General features: G+C 35.5%; 1 protein-coding gene across 11 annotated transcripts in view; it reads right to left on the bottom strand.

Annotated features, from left to right (window-relative positions):
- Nucleotides 1-14,835, bottom strand: part of Chd9 (chromodomain helicase DNA binding protein 9) — a 185,841-nt gene that overhangs the window by 73,389 nt on the left and 97,617 nt on the right. For 10 of the 11 annotated variants that reach the window (XM_036188234.1, XM_036188233.1, XM_036188236.1 and 7 more), the window contains 7 exons: nucleotides 11,425-11,571; nucleotides 10,907-10,975; nucleotides 10,773-10,828; nucleotides 9,476-9,593; nucleotides 4,815-4,901; nucleotides 3,803-3,940; nucleotides 1,793-1,914 (listed from right to left, as the gene is read on the bottom strand). In XM_036188234.1, coding sequence (XP_036044127.1) covers nucleotides 1,793-1,914; nucleotides 3,803-3,940; nucleotides 4,815-4,901; nucleotides 9,476-9,593; nucleotides 10,773-10,828; nucleotides 10,907-10,975; nucleotides 11,425-11,571 — 737 coding nt within the window. Of the gene's footprint in view, nucleotides 1-1,792; nucleotides 1,915-3,802; nucleotides 3,941-4,814; nucleotides 4,902-9,475; nucleotides 9,594-10,772; nucleotides 10,829-10,906; nucleotides 10,976-11,424; nucleotides 11,572-14,659; nucleotides 14,718-14,835 lie in introns of all 11 variants that reach the window. The other variant, XM_036188244.1, reaches the window with a different exon arrangement.

Here is a 14,835-nt window from a genome sequence, read left to right as displayed (position 1 = left end):
ACGGGGAGTTCTAGTTTAGCACAGAACACACAAAAGGGCCTTGAAGCAGTTAGTAAGAAAAGCAGAGTCAAAGGATTTAGCTTTCTCTTTCAGTTTTATAAACAAGTACCCAAATAAATAGATTTAGGCAGACAAGTCTTCCAGCATAGCAGGAAGATATTAAAGAGGAGAGCTTCTTGAAGAATGGACTACAAGACAGCCTGGAGAGTAGTGACACATGAGGTCAGAGCTACGAATGCTAAATTTGAGAAGTGCTAGAAGAACTGGACATGAAGGCAGGCAAGAATCTGGGAATATGAAGCTTATTGTCTCTGGTTTCTCTATTAAGCAGTCACATACAGAGAGTACCCAGAACAAAGTATGATAAGGAGTTAGAGGAAAATGGTGAAAGATTAAACCAGGCAATATAAAAACGTAAAAGGGTACTAAAGAGCAAAGAGAATTTAAAAATGTATTATTATTTTACTGGAATGATTCTCTAGAAGGAAATAATGATTAATACTTAGAAAGCATATATCAGAGAAGAGAACACTGCATGGGCTAGCAGGTCATTCTCATACCACCTAACTGAGCATAACTCAACATAACTAAGTGTAACAACTCAGAACAAAGGGATGAGAATTAAAACAGGGAAAATGGATTTTTCAAATAAGAACCATTACATTTTTGCTATCATGTCTAGTAGTGGCAACTTTATTTGATAGTCTGTACATAGTACTATACTTATACTCCTTTCTTACTTATGGTACTATCTTTTAACTCCTTTGAAATTATTTTTTTAGTTCAATAAATTACTTAATGATATGTTCTAAAAAGTATTTTGAACAACTTAGAAAATGAACAATAGCCAAGGGAAATTCACTGTTATGTTCCCATAATTTTATGTTCACTCATTAATTGCTCACAGTCTGTCATTTGAAATTTAAATATTAGAGCTCTATATAATTACTACATGTATTTATATACAGCTCACTCTACAGCTACAGTTGTTAACATAAATTGTATGTTGGAAAACTAAAACTCAGTGGATAGTTTGAGACTATAGAAAAGTTATTTCAAATTTAATTATTAATCAAACAAACTCTTGGGAGGCCTGCCACCCAGCTCCCAAATAAATATACACATGGAGACTTATTATTACTTAGGAATGCCTGACCTTCACTTGGGTTGTTCTAGCCAGCTTTTCTTAAATTAGCCTGTCTATCTTTTGCCTCTGGGCTTTTACCTTTCTTAATTCTATATACCTTTTCTTTACTTCTTACTCCGTGTCTGGTTGTGTGGCTGGCCCATGGTGTCTTCCTCTCCTTCTCCTCTTTCTTGTTCCTCAATCTTCCTGTCCTCAGATTTCTCTTTCTATATATTCTCTCTGGCTGCCAGCACCACCTATCCTTTCTCCTGCCTTGCTATTGGCTGTTTAGCTCTTTATTAGACCGAACATCAGGTGTTTTAGACTGGCACATTAACACAATTTCACAGAGTTAAATAAATGCAACATAGAAGAATGCAACACACCTTTACATCATTAAAAAAAAGTTCCACACCATAAAAAAATGTAATCTACCTTAAAATAATATTCCATAACAAATATGTGAGTGATACATACTTAAAGGAAGCAATGCTAAAACTGGCATCCAAACTCATAATTTACATTATTTTTGAGGTATCTTCATTATAAATAATAAAAACTTCCTGGCACAAACAATACATCAACGTAAGTACCTATTTTAATTACATATTTTGGTATATACATGAAAATGAATACACTGACATCATCTTACAATATACTACATACCTATTATACCAATTGAACAAAAGCCAGTTGAGTCCTTCTAGTTGATATTCCCTGAGTTGATTACCATTTTTATAGTCCCTGGATTGATCTATTTTCTTCCAAATATTAGAGGGAGGACGATCCTTTGTGAACAAAAACAAAATGAATGATGAATTTCAGATGTTTACCCTCCACACAACTTACTCATGGCAAGAAACCTGCCTTTAAAAGGTCCTAGAAGCCAAAGCATACAGGATGTGATAAAACTTTACCTAATATTTAAGTGTCAAGTCAGTTCTACTTAGATGCCTCCGGAAAATAGAACAATAAGGCTCACATTGTAATTCATTCTGTGAAGCCATGATGCGAAATTCAGGTGATATCATATGAAAGGGAACTACACATCAATATTCTTCATGAACAGATATTTAAATATTCTTAGCAGAATTTTCACTAAATGGACAAAGTTTTAAAAGGGCAAAACAAAACACACACACACACACACACACACACACACACACACACACACACACAAAGGGCAATACATTAAACTAGGGTTTTTACAAGGAATAGCCAAGTAGGTTTAAAGTTTTAAATCAATCAGACTAAGAAAACAAAATGAGCCGGGTGGTGGTGGTGCACGCCTGTAATCCCAGCACTCGGGAGGCAGAGGCAGGTGAATCTCTGGGAGTTCGAGGCTAGCCTGGTCTACAGAGTTCAAGGAAAGGCACAAAGCTACACAGAGAAACCTTGTCTTGAAAAACAAAATAAACAAATAAATAAATAAAATAAAAAGAAAACAAAATGAAATAAAGGGAATTTTAGTAAATATAGAAAAAGGCATCGCAAAAAGGTAAATGTTCTTTTGTAACAAAAAACTACTATCAACACTGTATTGTAGGCTCAAATAAGTAATAATTAAGCAAGGAAAGGAAAAATGTAATCAAGATGGGAATTATAGAATGTTGACTAGCTGGCTTACAGACAGTTCTGTGACTGATGTCAAAGCTTAGCAAAGTAGGTAAGGGTTCCCCCACAATGCTTCACTGACAATCTGCCTCAGCTACCAAGTATGTGAGCAGAGGGTGAGGAAGAACGCAGATTGCCAGAGAATGTGTAAAGCTCCAGGGTATTATTATCGTTTAGCAATAATGGCAATATAAGCAATATTCTAGCTCCAGTTTCAGCATTTACAATACAGAAATAACAGTTAATCCAACTAACACATGCAATAAAAACATTTTAGGTTTTTAAAAGGAAATAAAGTTAGTGTGGAAATAGATGAATTGTATAGTTATGAGTAATAATTGGCTTAGAGAAGATAATTAAAAAGAAGGCTTGATTTGAGTTTTTTGTTTAATGGAGAATGAAGAATGTTGAGATAGAATTGAGAGAGTAAAGTTTACATGAATGATCTGAGAAAGACGATAGGAAACTTAAATTCAGAGACAGGGAAAACTATGTGGGATTTTTTATATTGTTTTGTTTTGATTTTGAAGACAAGTTTCTCTGTGTATCCCTGGCTGTCATAGAACTCACTATGTAGAACAGGTCTGCTTCTGCATCTGCTAGGATTAAAGACACGTACCACCACCTCCCAGCCAGGGAGACTGCTAACTGGAACATCTTGGTGGAAATGGAATTTGTAAAGAGATACTTAGTGAAATCCTAAATGTATATTTATCCAAATAAATTACATTTCTAATCTCTCAAAAACTATGTAAGAACTTAATATTCAATGAAGCATTATTTATAATAGCAAAAAGAAAAACAAACCCTAGCATTATCTATCAATGGAGAAGAGTTGCATGGGATACTACATAGCAATTTGAAAGAATACTATATTGTACACCAAGGACTGTATTAACTGAAAGTTAGGGCTATCGATCTAAGAAAGAAGTGGATGCTTAGATGCAAAAAGCTTTGGTTGTGAATCCACACACTACAGAAACACAAAAACTGAAGATAACCGGAAACCCACTACATACAAAGGTCTAGAACCTTAAAAAGCCGCCTAAGAAAGGCTCTCACCAAATGTCTTGTGTCAGGCCTTGAAGCTTGCAGTTGTTCAAACTCTTCAATTTTTGCAACATCCACATCTTCTTTTAATTCCCAGGTGCTATCTTCATATGGCAATGAGCACCACTTTACCAGGTAGTAAATAACAGCCTAAAAGAGGAATTGTTTTTCATTTTACCACTTCTAAAGAAGTAAACAGTTTCATTAGGAAATGTTTCTAAAACAACTTATATACTAACATGCATCAAAAAAACCAAAGTAACTATTTTTTTTTTAAATTATGTGTATATCTGGGTATCTGCATGTATGTATGTATACCATGTGCATGCCAGGTGTCTCCAGGGATCAAAAGAGGCTATCAGAGCCTCTGACACTGGTTTTAGGCAGTGCTAAGGCACCATATGTGTGGCTGGCAACTGAACTTGGGTCCTCTAAAATGTGGTTTACGTGTTAGACTTTTTTTTTTTTTTTTTTACAAGTGTAGTAGGTTTGAATATTTAGAAATTTTGGGTATTTCTTAGAAAAAATTTTTTTAGATTTATTTATTTTTATTTCATGTACATGAGTGTTTGTGTGCATATATATATATATGCATATGTTCTAAGTGTACAGCTAGTACCCATGGAAGCCAGAAGATGGCACTGGATTCCCTGTAACTTGAATTATGGGTGGTTGTGAACTACAATGTGGTTTCTGGGAACTGAACCAGGGTCCTCTGCAAGAGCAGCCAGTGCTCTTAACTACCAGCCTTATCTTCTTATCTCTTAGAAACTTTTCCCTCCAATTTTTATTTATTTTAATGTATACCTTTATCTTCACATATGTTGTATACCATGTATATACCTGTTCCCTGGGATGCCAGAAGAGGGTGTTGGATCCCCTGAAACTGGAGTTAAAGACAGTGGTAGCCACAATAACCATGTGGGTGCTGGGAACTGAAATGGATCCTCTAGACTAGCAACCAGTGCTCTTAACTGCTAGCCATCTCTCAACCCCTTAGAAACTATTTTTACGGAATAATTACCTCACCGGTATCCTTATCTTCACAAAAAGAAACTTCCAATATTCTGTCTACTTCAACATAGTCTGGATTAAAGGGTTCTTCTTCCATCTAAAATTAAAAAGTAAATTTAATGATATCTGAGGAAAAAGTAGAAAGATGTAAATACAAACATGTTGTAAGTAATACAAGCAAACTAATAGGACTAAAAAATAATGTATTCCAGATAAGTAACCTATTCTAGCAGATATGTTCAAAGCTCCAAAAGTAGCCTATGCATCTTTCCTTTGCAACTTTGCTTCGGTAGTAAGATGTGAAGACCAAATGACTCCACATACTCACTCACATTGCAGCTGTCACTTTATCATACTCCTCACCTTTATGTATGGTCTTTTCTTCAAATGCACCTATATTACTGAACACCAACTATGTACATGGCTACTTAAACATCAAATGCACTCATTCTATTCAAACTGAGTCATCCCATAGTCTTTAAGTGGTAATTGGAAGCACAGCTCTCTCTGATCCACTTTCACAGTTGCCAAAATGGAGAAGTGATGCTAGATTTCTTTTCCCTCCTTTACCCTGTGATAGCTAATAAAGCATAAAACGGCAATTTGGGGCTGGGCATGGCAGCGCATGCCTATTATCCCAGCACTTGGGAGGCAGAGTAGGAGAATCTTGGAGTTTAAGGCCAGTTTGGTCTAGTGAGAGAGTTCCAGGGCAGCCAGGACTACACAAAGAAACCTTGTTCCAAAAATCCAAAATAAATAAATCAATAAATTCTGCCTGTGTATGAGCATGCATGCATGTGCACACATACATGTGTGTGCATGTACAAAACTGGGTTTTGCTATATTGTCCAAATTCAATTTAAACTCACGATCCTCTTAAATTAAGTGGTATTACTATCATTTGCTAATGTGTTGGTTTTATATAGAGTCTATGTATGTGTATACAGTGCTCAAGATCAAACTCAGGGCCTTGGTCATGTAGTACATGTACTTTACCATTGCAAATATATACTGACTTCAGTCTCTTCTTTCAGTTCTTTATTTTTTTGGGTTTTTGAGACAGGGTTTCTCTGTGTAGCTTTGGCTGTCCTGGAGCTTACTCTGCATACCAAGCTCACCTGAAACTCAGAGATCCACCAGCGTCTGCCTCTCAAGTGTGCACCACCACCACCCAGCTATAGTCTCTCCTTTTAAAACTAACTCAGATTGGGATCTTCTTTCTTATCCTCACTGTGTCACTTCTTACATCAATCTTTTAAACTTGTAAAGATCCATTTATTTTTGTGTGTCTGTGTTTTGCCTGCATGTATGTATATGCACTATTGCATGCCTGGTACCTGCAGATAACAGAAAGAGGAAGTCAGACCCTAGGAACTGGATTTAAGGATAGTTGTAAAATCATGTAGGTTCCAGGAATCAAACCAGGGCCCTCTGTAAGAGCGACAAGTCCTCTTGATGAATGACCCACCTCTCTAGGCCCTAATGTAGAATTTTACAGTCCCTTCTAAGGAGTCTCTGAACTTCTGCCTCGGCTTTTTTTGTTTGTTTGTTTGTTTGTTTTTGTTTTTCAAGACAGGATTTCTCTGTATAGCTTTGTGCCTTACCTGGAACTCACTTGGTAGCTCAGGCTGGCCTCGAACTCACAAAGATCCGCCTGCCTCTGCCTCCCGAGTACTGGGATTAAAGGCGTGCACCACCACGGCCCAGCTTGACTTTTTAAAATAATTTTTTATTGTCCCTAGTGTACATAATCTTTCTCAAACACAAATTGCATATATTGTCTCCCATACTTAAAACCCTTCACTGATTCTTCCTATTTGAGGCTAAGGTCCACATTCATAAAAAGAGGAAGGAAGAGAAGAAGGAAGGAAGGAAGGAGGAAAGAAGGAAAGAAGAGGTCCACATTCATTCCTGAAGAACAAACAGGATCTTTCCTTTTCCTGAAGCATCACTTCCTAAACTTAACACAACGTTAACCCAGATTTCCTGCTACAGAAGCACAATACAATGTTTTCCCAAACCACAAAGCACTCTCTATTCTGTCACAGCCGTCTAATTTTACCCTCAGCTTCCTCTCTGCAGACTGCACTGCTGCCATGTCTTTCATCTGCTCGAGCAAATCCTACACATCTCTGAAAGCCTATTTTCCACAGCCCGCTCAGCTCGATTGCCTCTCAGCTGCTTAAATGCAAATGTATAAGCGGAGGGCACTATGCTGGGCCTTAAGACCAAACCATTCTTGATACTTGATAACAGTGTGTACAACCCAACACAAAAACGGTATTTGCAGAATGGAAAAAAGGGAAAAAAAAAGTGGTAACTATTTTTCTATGATAGATATACCAATTTGTTTGAGGCGATTATTTCATGATTTTCCATAAAGCTAAACATTCAATTGTGGACATTAACTATATGCAATTTTTGTTAAATATAGTTCAATAATAAAAAGAAATTTCAAATGCTTAAAAGAAAAAAACTCACATAGGTCTTAGTTATGATGCACCTGAGTCAGGTGAAAAGAAAAATTAAGTTTGTGAAAAATTCAATGATATTTAAGTACTTGTAATATTGAAATTATTGAAATTTCCAGACTGAAAGTCAAAGATTCTAAAGGAATAGAAAAACTCCCAATATCCATAAAATGTTACATGTCTTCAGAGAATTTTAATGATTGCAAAGAAAGAACTGGGTATAATGGCTAACCCTAACTTCAGCATTCTGGAGGGAGAGGTAAAGGCAGATGGGTCTTAGAGTTCTAGGCCTGCCTGGTCTAAAAAGCAAGCTCCAGGCTACCCGAGGCTACACAAGACAAATCTAAAAGGTACTATCTTCAATCAATGATCAAGCTACACCCTGGCCAGGTATAACATCTGAAACAAATAACTACTATGCACTATGTAATAGGATACATGAAGAACGAAAATGAACCATTCCCATAAAGAATTAGAACAAAATAGACTCTTCAAAAATGTTCAAGAATGAGCTGGGGGCCGGACAGTGGTGGCACACGCCTGTAATCCCAGCACTCAGGAGGCAGAGACAGGTGGACCTTTGTGAGTTCGAGACCAGCCTGGTCTACAGAGCTAGTCCAGGACAGGCTCCAAAGCTACAGAGAAACCCTGTCCCGAAAAACCAAAAAGAATGATCTGGGGTCGTGGTGTACACCTTTAATCCCAGAACTCAGGAGACAGAGGCAGGTGGATCTACAGAGTTCTAGGACAGCCAGAGCTACACAGAGAAACTTTGTCTTAAAAAGCCCAAAAGAAAGATAGGAAGGAAAAAATATACTGAGAATGAAAAACAAACCCAAATTAAAAGAAGCATAATAACTAAAGGTAACATACAGTGCTGGACTGAACTCTGGGACATTGAAACATTTCTATTATAAAAGTCCTGGTACAAGCCAGGTGGTGGTGGCGCACACCTTTAATCTCAGCACTCAGAGGCAGAGCCAGGTGAATCTCTGTGACTTCGAGGCCAGCCTGGTATACAGAGTGAGGTCCAGGACAGGCACCAAAACTACACAGAGAAACCCTGTCTCAAAAAAACAAAAAAAAGAGTCCTACTACAATAAATAATCAGTGGAATGTAAATAAGGCCTATTGATGAAATAATAATTGCACTATGTTTATATAAGAGAATAAATACCATAACTATGTTCAAACGTGTCAGGAAAAAATTTACATGTATGATAGGAAAATGTTGTAACAATGACTGAAATTAAAGTGAATATGAAAAAAATCTAGATAAAATGCATGTGAGAATTTGTTGTGCTGGTTTAGTAACTACCTTATTCAAGATAGAGTTTAAAGTCTAACAAACTTTAAAAAAGAATCCACAAAGCTGGAGGTAGTGGTGCATACAGAGGCAGGATGACCATGGCAAGTTCAAGACCATCCTGATCTACTCATAACTAAATGTACACACAGTGAGCTCCAGGCCACCTGGAGCAACATAGGAGACCTGACTAAAAAATAAAGATATCAAAGAAATAGAAAAAAATTAGAGAAGGGTATCAGGCCATTCAGCAAGGCCTAAAAGTGAACAAACCCTTTTCACTGATGCCATATATATTTACACCCAAGTTCATGATAAATATGCAATATTTTTCACATAATAAAAATTATGCTTCCCACTTATTTTTTGCATTATTACTTCCATTACTTAAAGAACACACTGAAAAATGCCTTGTGATATTAATATGTCCACATTCAACTCTAATCAACAAAACACACGCTAGTTTAAAAATACAAGCATTAACTGCCACTGAACCACCAGTGCTTTTTTATTATTTTTTAAAAGACAGGCACTCACTAGATAGCCCTGGCTAGCCTGAAACTGCTATGGAGACCATACTGGCCACAAACTCACAGAGATCTGTTCCTGATTCCTAAGATAAAAGACATGCATCACTGTGCTTACCTATTATGGCTCTTATTTCATGAGTTTTCAAGCTAATTTTGGAAAGAGAAAAATACTACGTGTAGACAACATTTACAATCAACTGTTAACACTGGAATTGTAAATAGGCAGTGCCTTGTTTTACGGTTCTGAAAATAGAATTCAGGGTTTTGTGTAGGCTACACAAATATTCTACCACTGAATTACATTGTTAGCTCTATCCTTAAAATTTTGATCAATAATACCAAATTCAGGAAAGCTTTTCCTTACGTCTGCCAAAAAATGTGCCCTCTGCGCTTGTCTTAGCTTGAAGCGTTTTATTTTCTGCTGGATCCTTTTATCTTTCAGAAGTTGCTGTTCTGTGGCCCATTCACAGTGGAGATAAGAGCTAAAAATTTTATAAAAACACTGTATTAGAATGATAAAGAAAACAGTTTCTTCATATGTATATTTAGTTATAATTTCCAGTACAAAAATATTACCATTAATTTACATATAGGTAATCACTTCATTCAATTTCAACAGATTTCATAAGACTGTTAAAACAGCCATTTTGATCCCTGATTGCTACAGAAATTGTAGTCAAGGAGTCACAGTTTGTCATGTGAAAATAGTGATAAACTGACCAAAAACTGTTTCTAAAATATGACTTATAATTTTACTATATTGATTTTGTCATGATCAAAATGTTATATGTGCCAGGCGGTGGTGACGCACACCTGTAATCCCAGCAGCACTCAGGAGGCAGAGGAGGCTGGTGGATCTCTGTGAGTTCGAGGCCAGCCTGGTCTACAGAGCTAGTCAAGGACAGGCACCAAAGCTACAGAGAAACCCTATCTGGAAAAACAAAACAAAACAAAACAAAACAACACAAAACAAAACAACACAACAACAAAAAAGAAGCTACATGCATTAAAACCAAAATAATTTTCTTTGAAAGATTTAATCAAAGTATGGAGAAAAACTGGAAACTATACAAAAAGAATACATTTCTTATAACTGCTGGCTCCATTGATTTAATTCACCTATAACCAATACAGAAATTTAAAACCTTAAAGTCAAATCATCAGTATACAGATTTGATGTAGCAACCTAAAGATCAATTGTTGTGCATAAAAATAATAAACCTGAAAAGCTCAAAATAGAAAAGGGATAAATACTTATGATTTATAAAATCATATTTTATAAAGATTCTTACATTTTGATATAATTTCAAAAAATTCAAACTTAAAATGAAAAGTTTCCTTTCTTTTTTTGTTTGTTGCAGGGTTTCTCTGTGTAGCCTTGGCTATCCTGGAACTAGCTCTATAGACCTGGCTGGCCTTGAACACAGAGAGCATAACTCCCAAGTGCTTGGATTAAAAAGCATGTGCTACCACAGGTGGCCATAAATGGTTTTCAAACAGCCTTTTTACTTTTTCAGGATTGTGTTCTTTTAAGAAAGAAACATCTTCATAAAAATGTAGACAAAATGAAAATATATTAATTGTAACTCAATACATCTACAAATTAAATAATTCATATTTTAAATTAACAGCATTTCATAATTTTTAATTCAGGTACTTACTAGTTTTTGTATTTCACAAAAAATTCTTCTATATCAATCATAACTCCAGATGATATCTAAAAATTAAAATTAACAACTGTGACTCAAACAGGACACAAAATATAAAGCGTAAAGTATATTGTACCATTACTTACTTCCTTCTTTACAATTCTAGAAGATAGTATTTTGTCTACAATTGCAGCATCTTCTTCACTTGGATTTTCCTATGAGGAGGAAAAATATATGATGGAATATGTTCTCAAAAGAATAAGTATCATTCAACAAATATCAATGTGGCACTAAGACAATGTGAAATGCTAGGAATGAACAAAAAAAAAAAAAAAGGAAAGAAGTTTTATCGTTACTGCCCTTGCCATCATCTGACATTGTAGGATATCATTATCCTTTTAAGAACCACATTGTGCTTCTTCATCTCCAAATCCCTCCACCATCACCATTTCCACTGTACCAATTGGGAAATATAGGTGTACGCATGATAAATATCTGCCCAAGGTTTCAACTCACACAGGTAGTGGCTAAATGTTTGGCTCATAATGCATATGAGAAAAATAAAAAATAGAAATATAGACCTTGTGGTAATAATTTAGACAAGGATATAAAGGAGACAGGGTAGCATGAATTCCTGGTGTAATGGTTTAAATTGCAGTCTTACCACGAATAACTGCAAAGGCTGTTCACAAGGCAGAGGAGCTGAATTTTTCTTTGTTTTTACAGCGCCTTTAATCTCCTCTTCAGATTGTTTTCCTTCTGCATCCTCTGCATATTTTTTTCTCTTAATTTGTCGATTTGATCTTCTTTTCTGTAATGAACCATAAGGATCTGATTTATATAAATTATTTTTAAAATATTTAGCAGAGATAGAAAGAATATTACTCTTTATGTTGGTGACTTCTTAGAAAAAAATCAAAAATATATGCAACATTCATCTCTTTGTCTTTTTCTGACTAAAGGCTATAACACGCCCATGGCCATGAGTTCACACTCTTCCCAAAGCTTTGCCTCCCATAATTTCAAATATGAAAGTTTTGTGACACCCCCCCCCATTGTTTGTTTTTCTTTATAAGTTAAGAATACAAAGACCTGGTTTTGTTTTCAACTAGTTCACAGCTTTGAAAGGCAGTGTTCTATCAGTAATACCTTTATTACTGGATTAATTTTCTTTACCAATAATTACAAAAATAAAAGGTTATCTTATTGAGTTATTAATTTACTCCTTACACAATACACATTTTAAACTATAAATAATTTAATACACTTACCCCAAACATAAAAGTTATATCAAATGGTTATTTGTTAAATATTTGGGGCATAAACACAGAAGAAATTAAGTGTTCTCTAAAGCATATGAAAATATTTACAATAAAAATAAAATGTTTTAGATTAAATATATAAAATGATCCTGTATAATTAAATTTAGTTTTTCACTAGCTTTACTAGTTAACATTAACATTTAAAAAAGGACAAAAACCATACAACAGAAACCTTTTAAAGGTAGTACTTGCAGTAATAGGTCTTCTTAATAGTCTAATTTTGAATCAGAACCAACTCCCTAATTATCTAATACCTGTTTTGACATTTTATAATTCAAGGAGAATTTTTCAAAACAAAATTATACAAATTTTTATTTTCACTAAAACAAACAAACAACAAGAAAAAATAAAAACTCAGGTTGGTTTCAGAATAAAAAAGGACTTTTAAGTGTTCTTGTACTTCCATGAGCCCTTTGGGTTGAGGGGTCTCAGCCAACTAGTCTACCAGGCAGTAGCAGTCTACTGGGTAAATCTAATCATTCTTGATTTTTCTCCTCATTTCCTTTTATGCAGGGTAATTTTCCTGACATTCCTCAACAGTGGAACCAGAAAATAGCCCACACACTTATTCTACCTATGGTTTCTGCAATATTATCTGTGTGGGAGCCTTTTCATTATTTTCACAACCACGACAAAACCAGCTGTAACAGAATCAGCTGAATCTGTGTAGCAGAGAGGCAACAAGTTGTTATTGTACTAAGTTTGCTATGGTTGTGGCTTTGTAAGATCATGCCTCTTTATCTTCCGAGATGAGCAATACTGCAAGAAAGGTAGTATATGGGTATCCAAATTCCATGCTTTTTGTTAGGATGGGTCACCACCTGATTATACTTTCTGTTGGTAAGGGAAAGGGTCTACTGGGAATCAAGTCGATGATAGGCAAGTACTCTATGACTGAGCAACTAACTCCCAGCCTTTCTGTTGGACATAAACACATTTGTGGTTTTTGTTCGTTTGCATTGGAGACAGGGTTTCTCTTGTAGCCCTGGCTGCCTTGGAAATCACTCTGTAGACCAGGCTGGTCTCAGAGATCCTCCTGCCTCTGCCTCCCAAGTGCTGGGTTTGAAATTGTGCACCACCATGCCCGGCCTGACATTTACATTTTCTAACATCAAAGCAATACTTTGTTAATGGAAGAGATACAAGGTAATATATAGCCATAATAAAAACGCTACAAGAAATCTATTTTTTCACATACTAATTTGAAAAACACATGAAATATTTATTGTTCCCTAGAGGGGAAGTTCTATGAACTTACTTAGGATAAATGTTATGTTTAGAATTCTATTACAACCATCATATAGATCTTAATGTTCAAAATAGTTTAAATTAGTACTCAACTTGACATTTACTATAATAAAACATGTATGGATTATCCAAGTTTTACTATACATGATTTCTAAGTAATAAGTTTGAAAGTCATTCAATATATTTTTGTAAGATTCTATGACATAGTTTCAGCTATATATATTATAGATTCCTTTCTGGTTACTTGGCTACTTACTGGTACTCTGAAATGTCCATTGATCTTTAGTAAAAAGTAAATGCATGGTGTGAAAATTTCCTTTACACTCACAAGAATGTACACTCAGACAACTTCATAGGATAAAATGAGGACAATTTAATATAAACTGCTCTTTCATCCTATGACAAGTTGAACAGACTAATTAATTGATTTGATAGAAGACTGCAGATTATCTCATCCTAAAGCATCTCAGGTGAAGCACACAGCAGCACATTTCAGGAAAAGTCAAAGACGGTGCCGCTTCTCCAGTTACCTTTCTCTATCAACATGTCTAATGGGTTTTAAAAATGTAGAAACTAATCTGACATCCGCATGATTGGTAAATGTGCCTTTCTGGCTTTCTCCATGTTTTGAAAACAGTAACATGTTGTCTCTTCTAGTGTGTTTGTAGCTTTTACACTCCTCTATGAAAATGAAAGGCTTTCGCAGATTTGCTCACTGAACTATGAATAAAGAGAGCACAGAATTTATGTTTTTAAGTGACTAATACTTTGTTACGTTAGAACTAGTTTCCTATAAATAATTTGCTACAGGGGCATTTATAAAAACATATCGGCCTCTAAATTTAGTCTAACTACAAAAGTACTCTTTATCAAGATTAAAGAGAATTAAATATCACATTCACAATTCTAGATTTTGCTGTCTCTAAAATTGAATTCAACTTTAAGAATCCATCTTGACAATGCACTATTGTCACTGAAAGCTATATGGACCTTTCCCTCATTTTTAAAATGACACAACCAAAAATATCATAATAAGGATCTATACTTATTAGAAAATATACATTTGCTTTTTGTTTTGTTAAAGCAGCACACTTGTCAAAGCAACCTAACACTATAGTGAAAAAAGGAATATATGTTCACAAAGAACTATACTACTGTTTCACTCTTTGGTAAATTACAAAATGGAAAGATGGCCAGCATTATTCTAGGAAAAATTAAACTAAAAATTCTGATACTGATAAGTTAAGTAGAAGTTTACCTAAGTTAAGGATAGCATGTGAAGAAAAGGCCAGGCCATGTGGTATTAGGAGCTTCGATCACTGCCCTTACCTCAACTCTTGCAGCAGCCCAGGAGCCTTGAGCCACTACTCTCCCATTGGATAAGAAGCTGCATAAGGAAGAAGAAAGGCCATTCAGGGGCTTTCTGGCCCCATAATTCAACAGTTGCCACCACCCCTACGGCCTACAGTAGTATTTTAAGGATTAGGAAGCAGAGGGTGGCCTGA

The sequence above is a fragment of the Onychomys torridus genome, chromosome 5 (genome assembly GCF_903995425.1).
Source record: "Onychomys torridus chromosome 5, mOncTor1.1, whole genome shotgun sequence".
Classification (NCBI taxonomy): domain Eukaryota; kingdom Metazoa; phylum Chordata; class Mammalia; order Rodentia; family Cricetidae; genus Onychomys; species Onychomys torridus.
The sequence above is the reverse complement of the archived record's forward strand: the minus strand, read 5'-3'. Positions and strand labels throughout refer to the sequence as shown.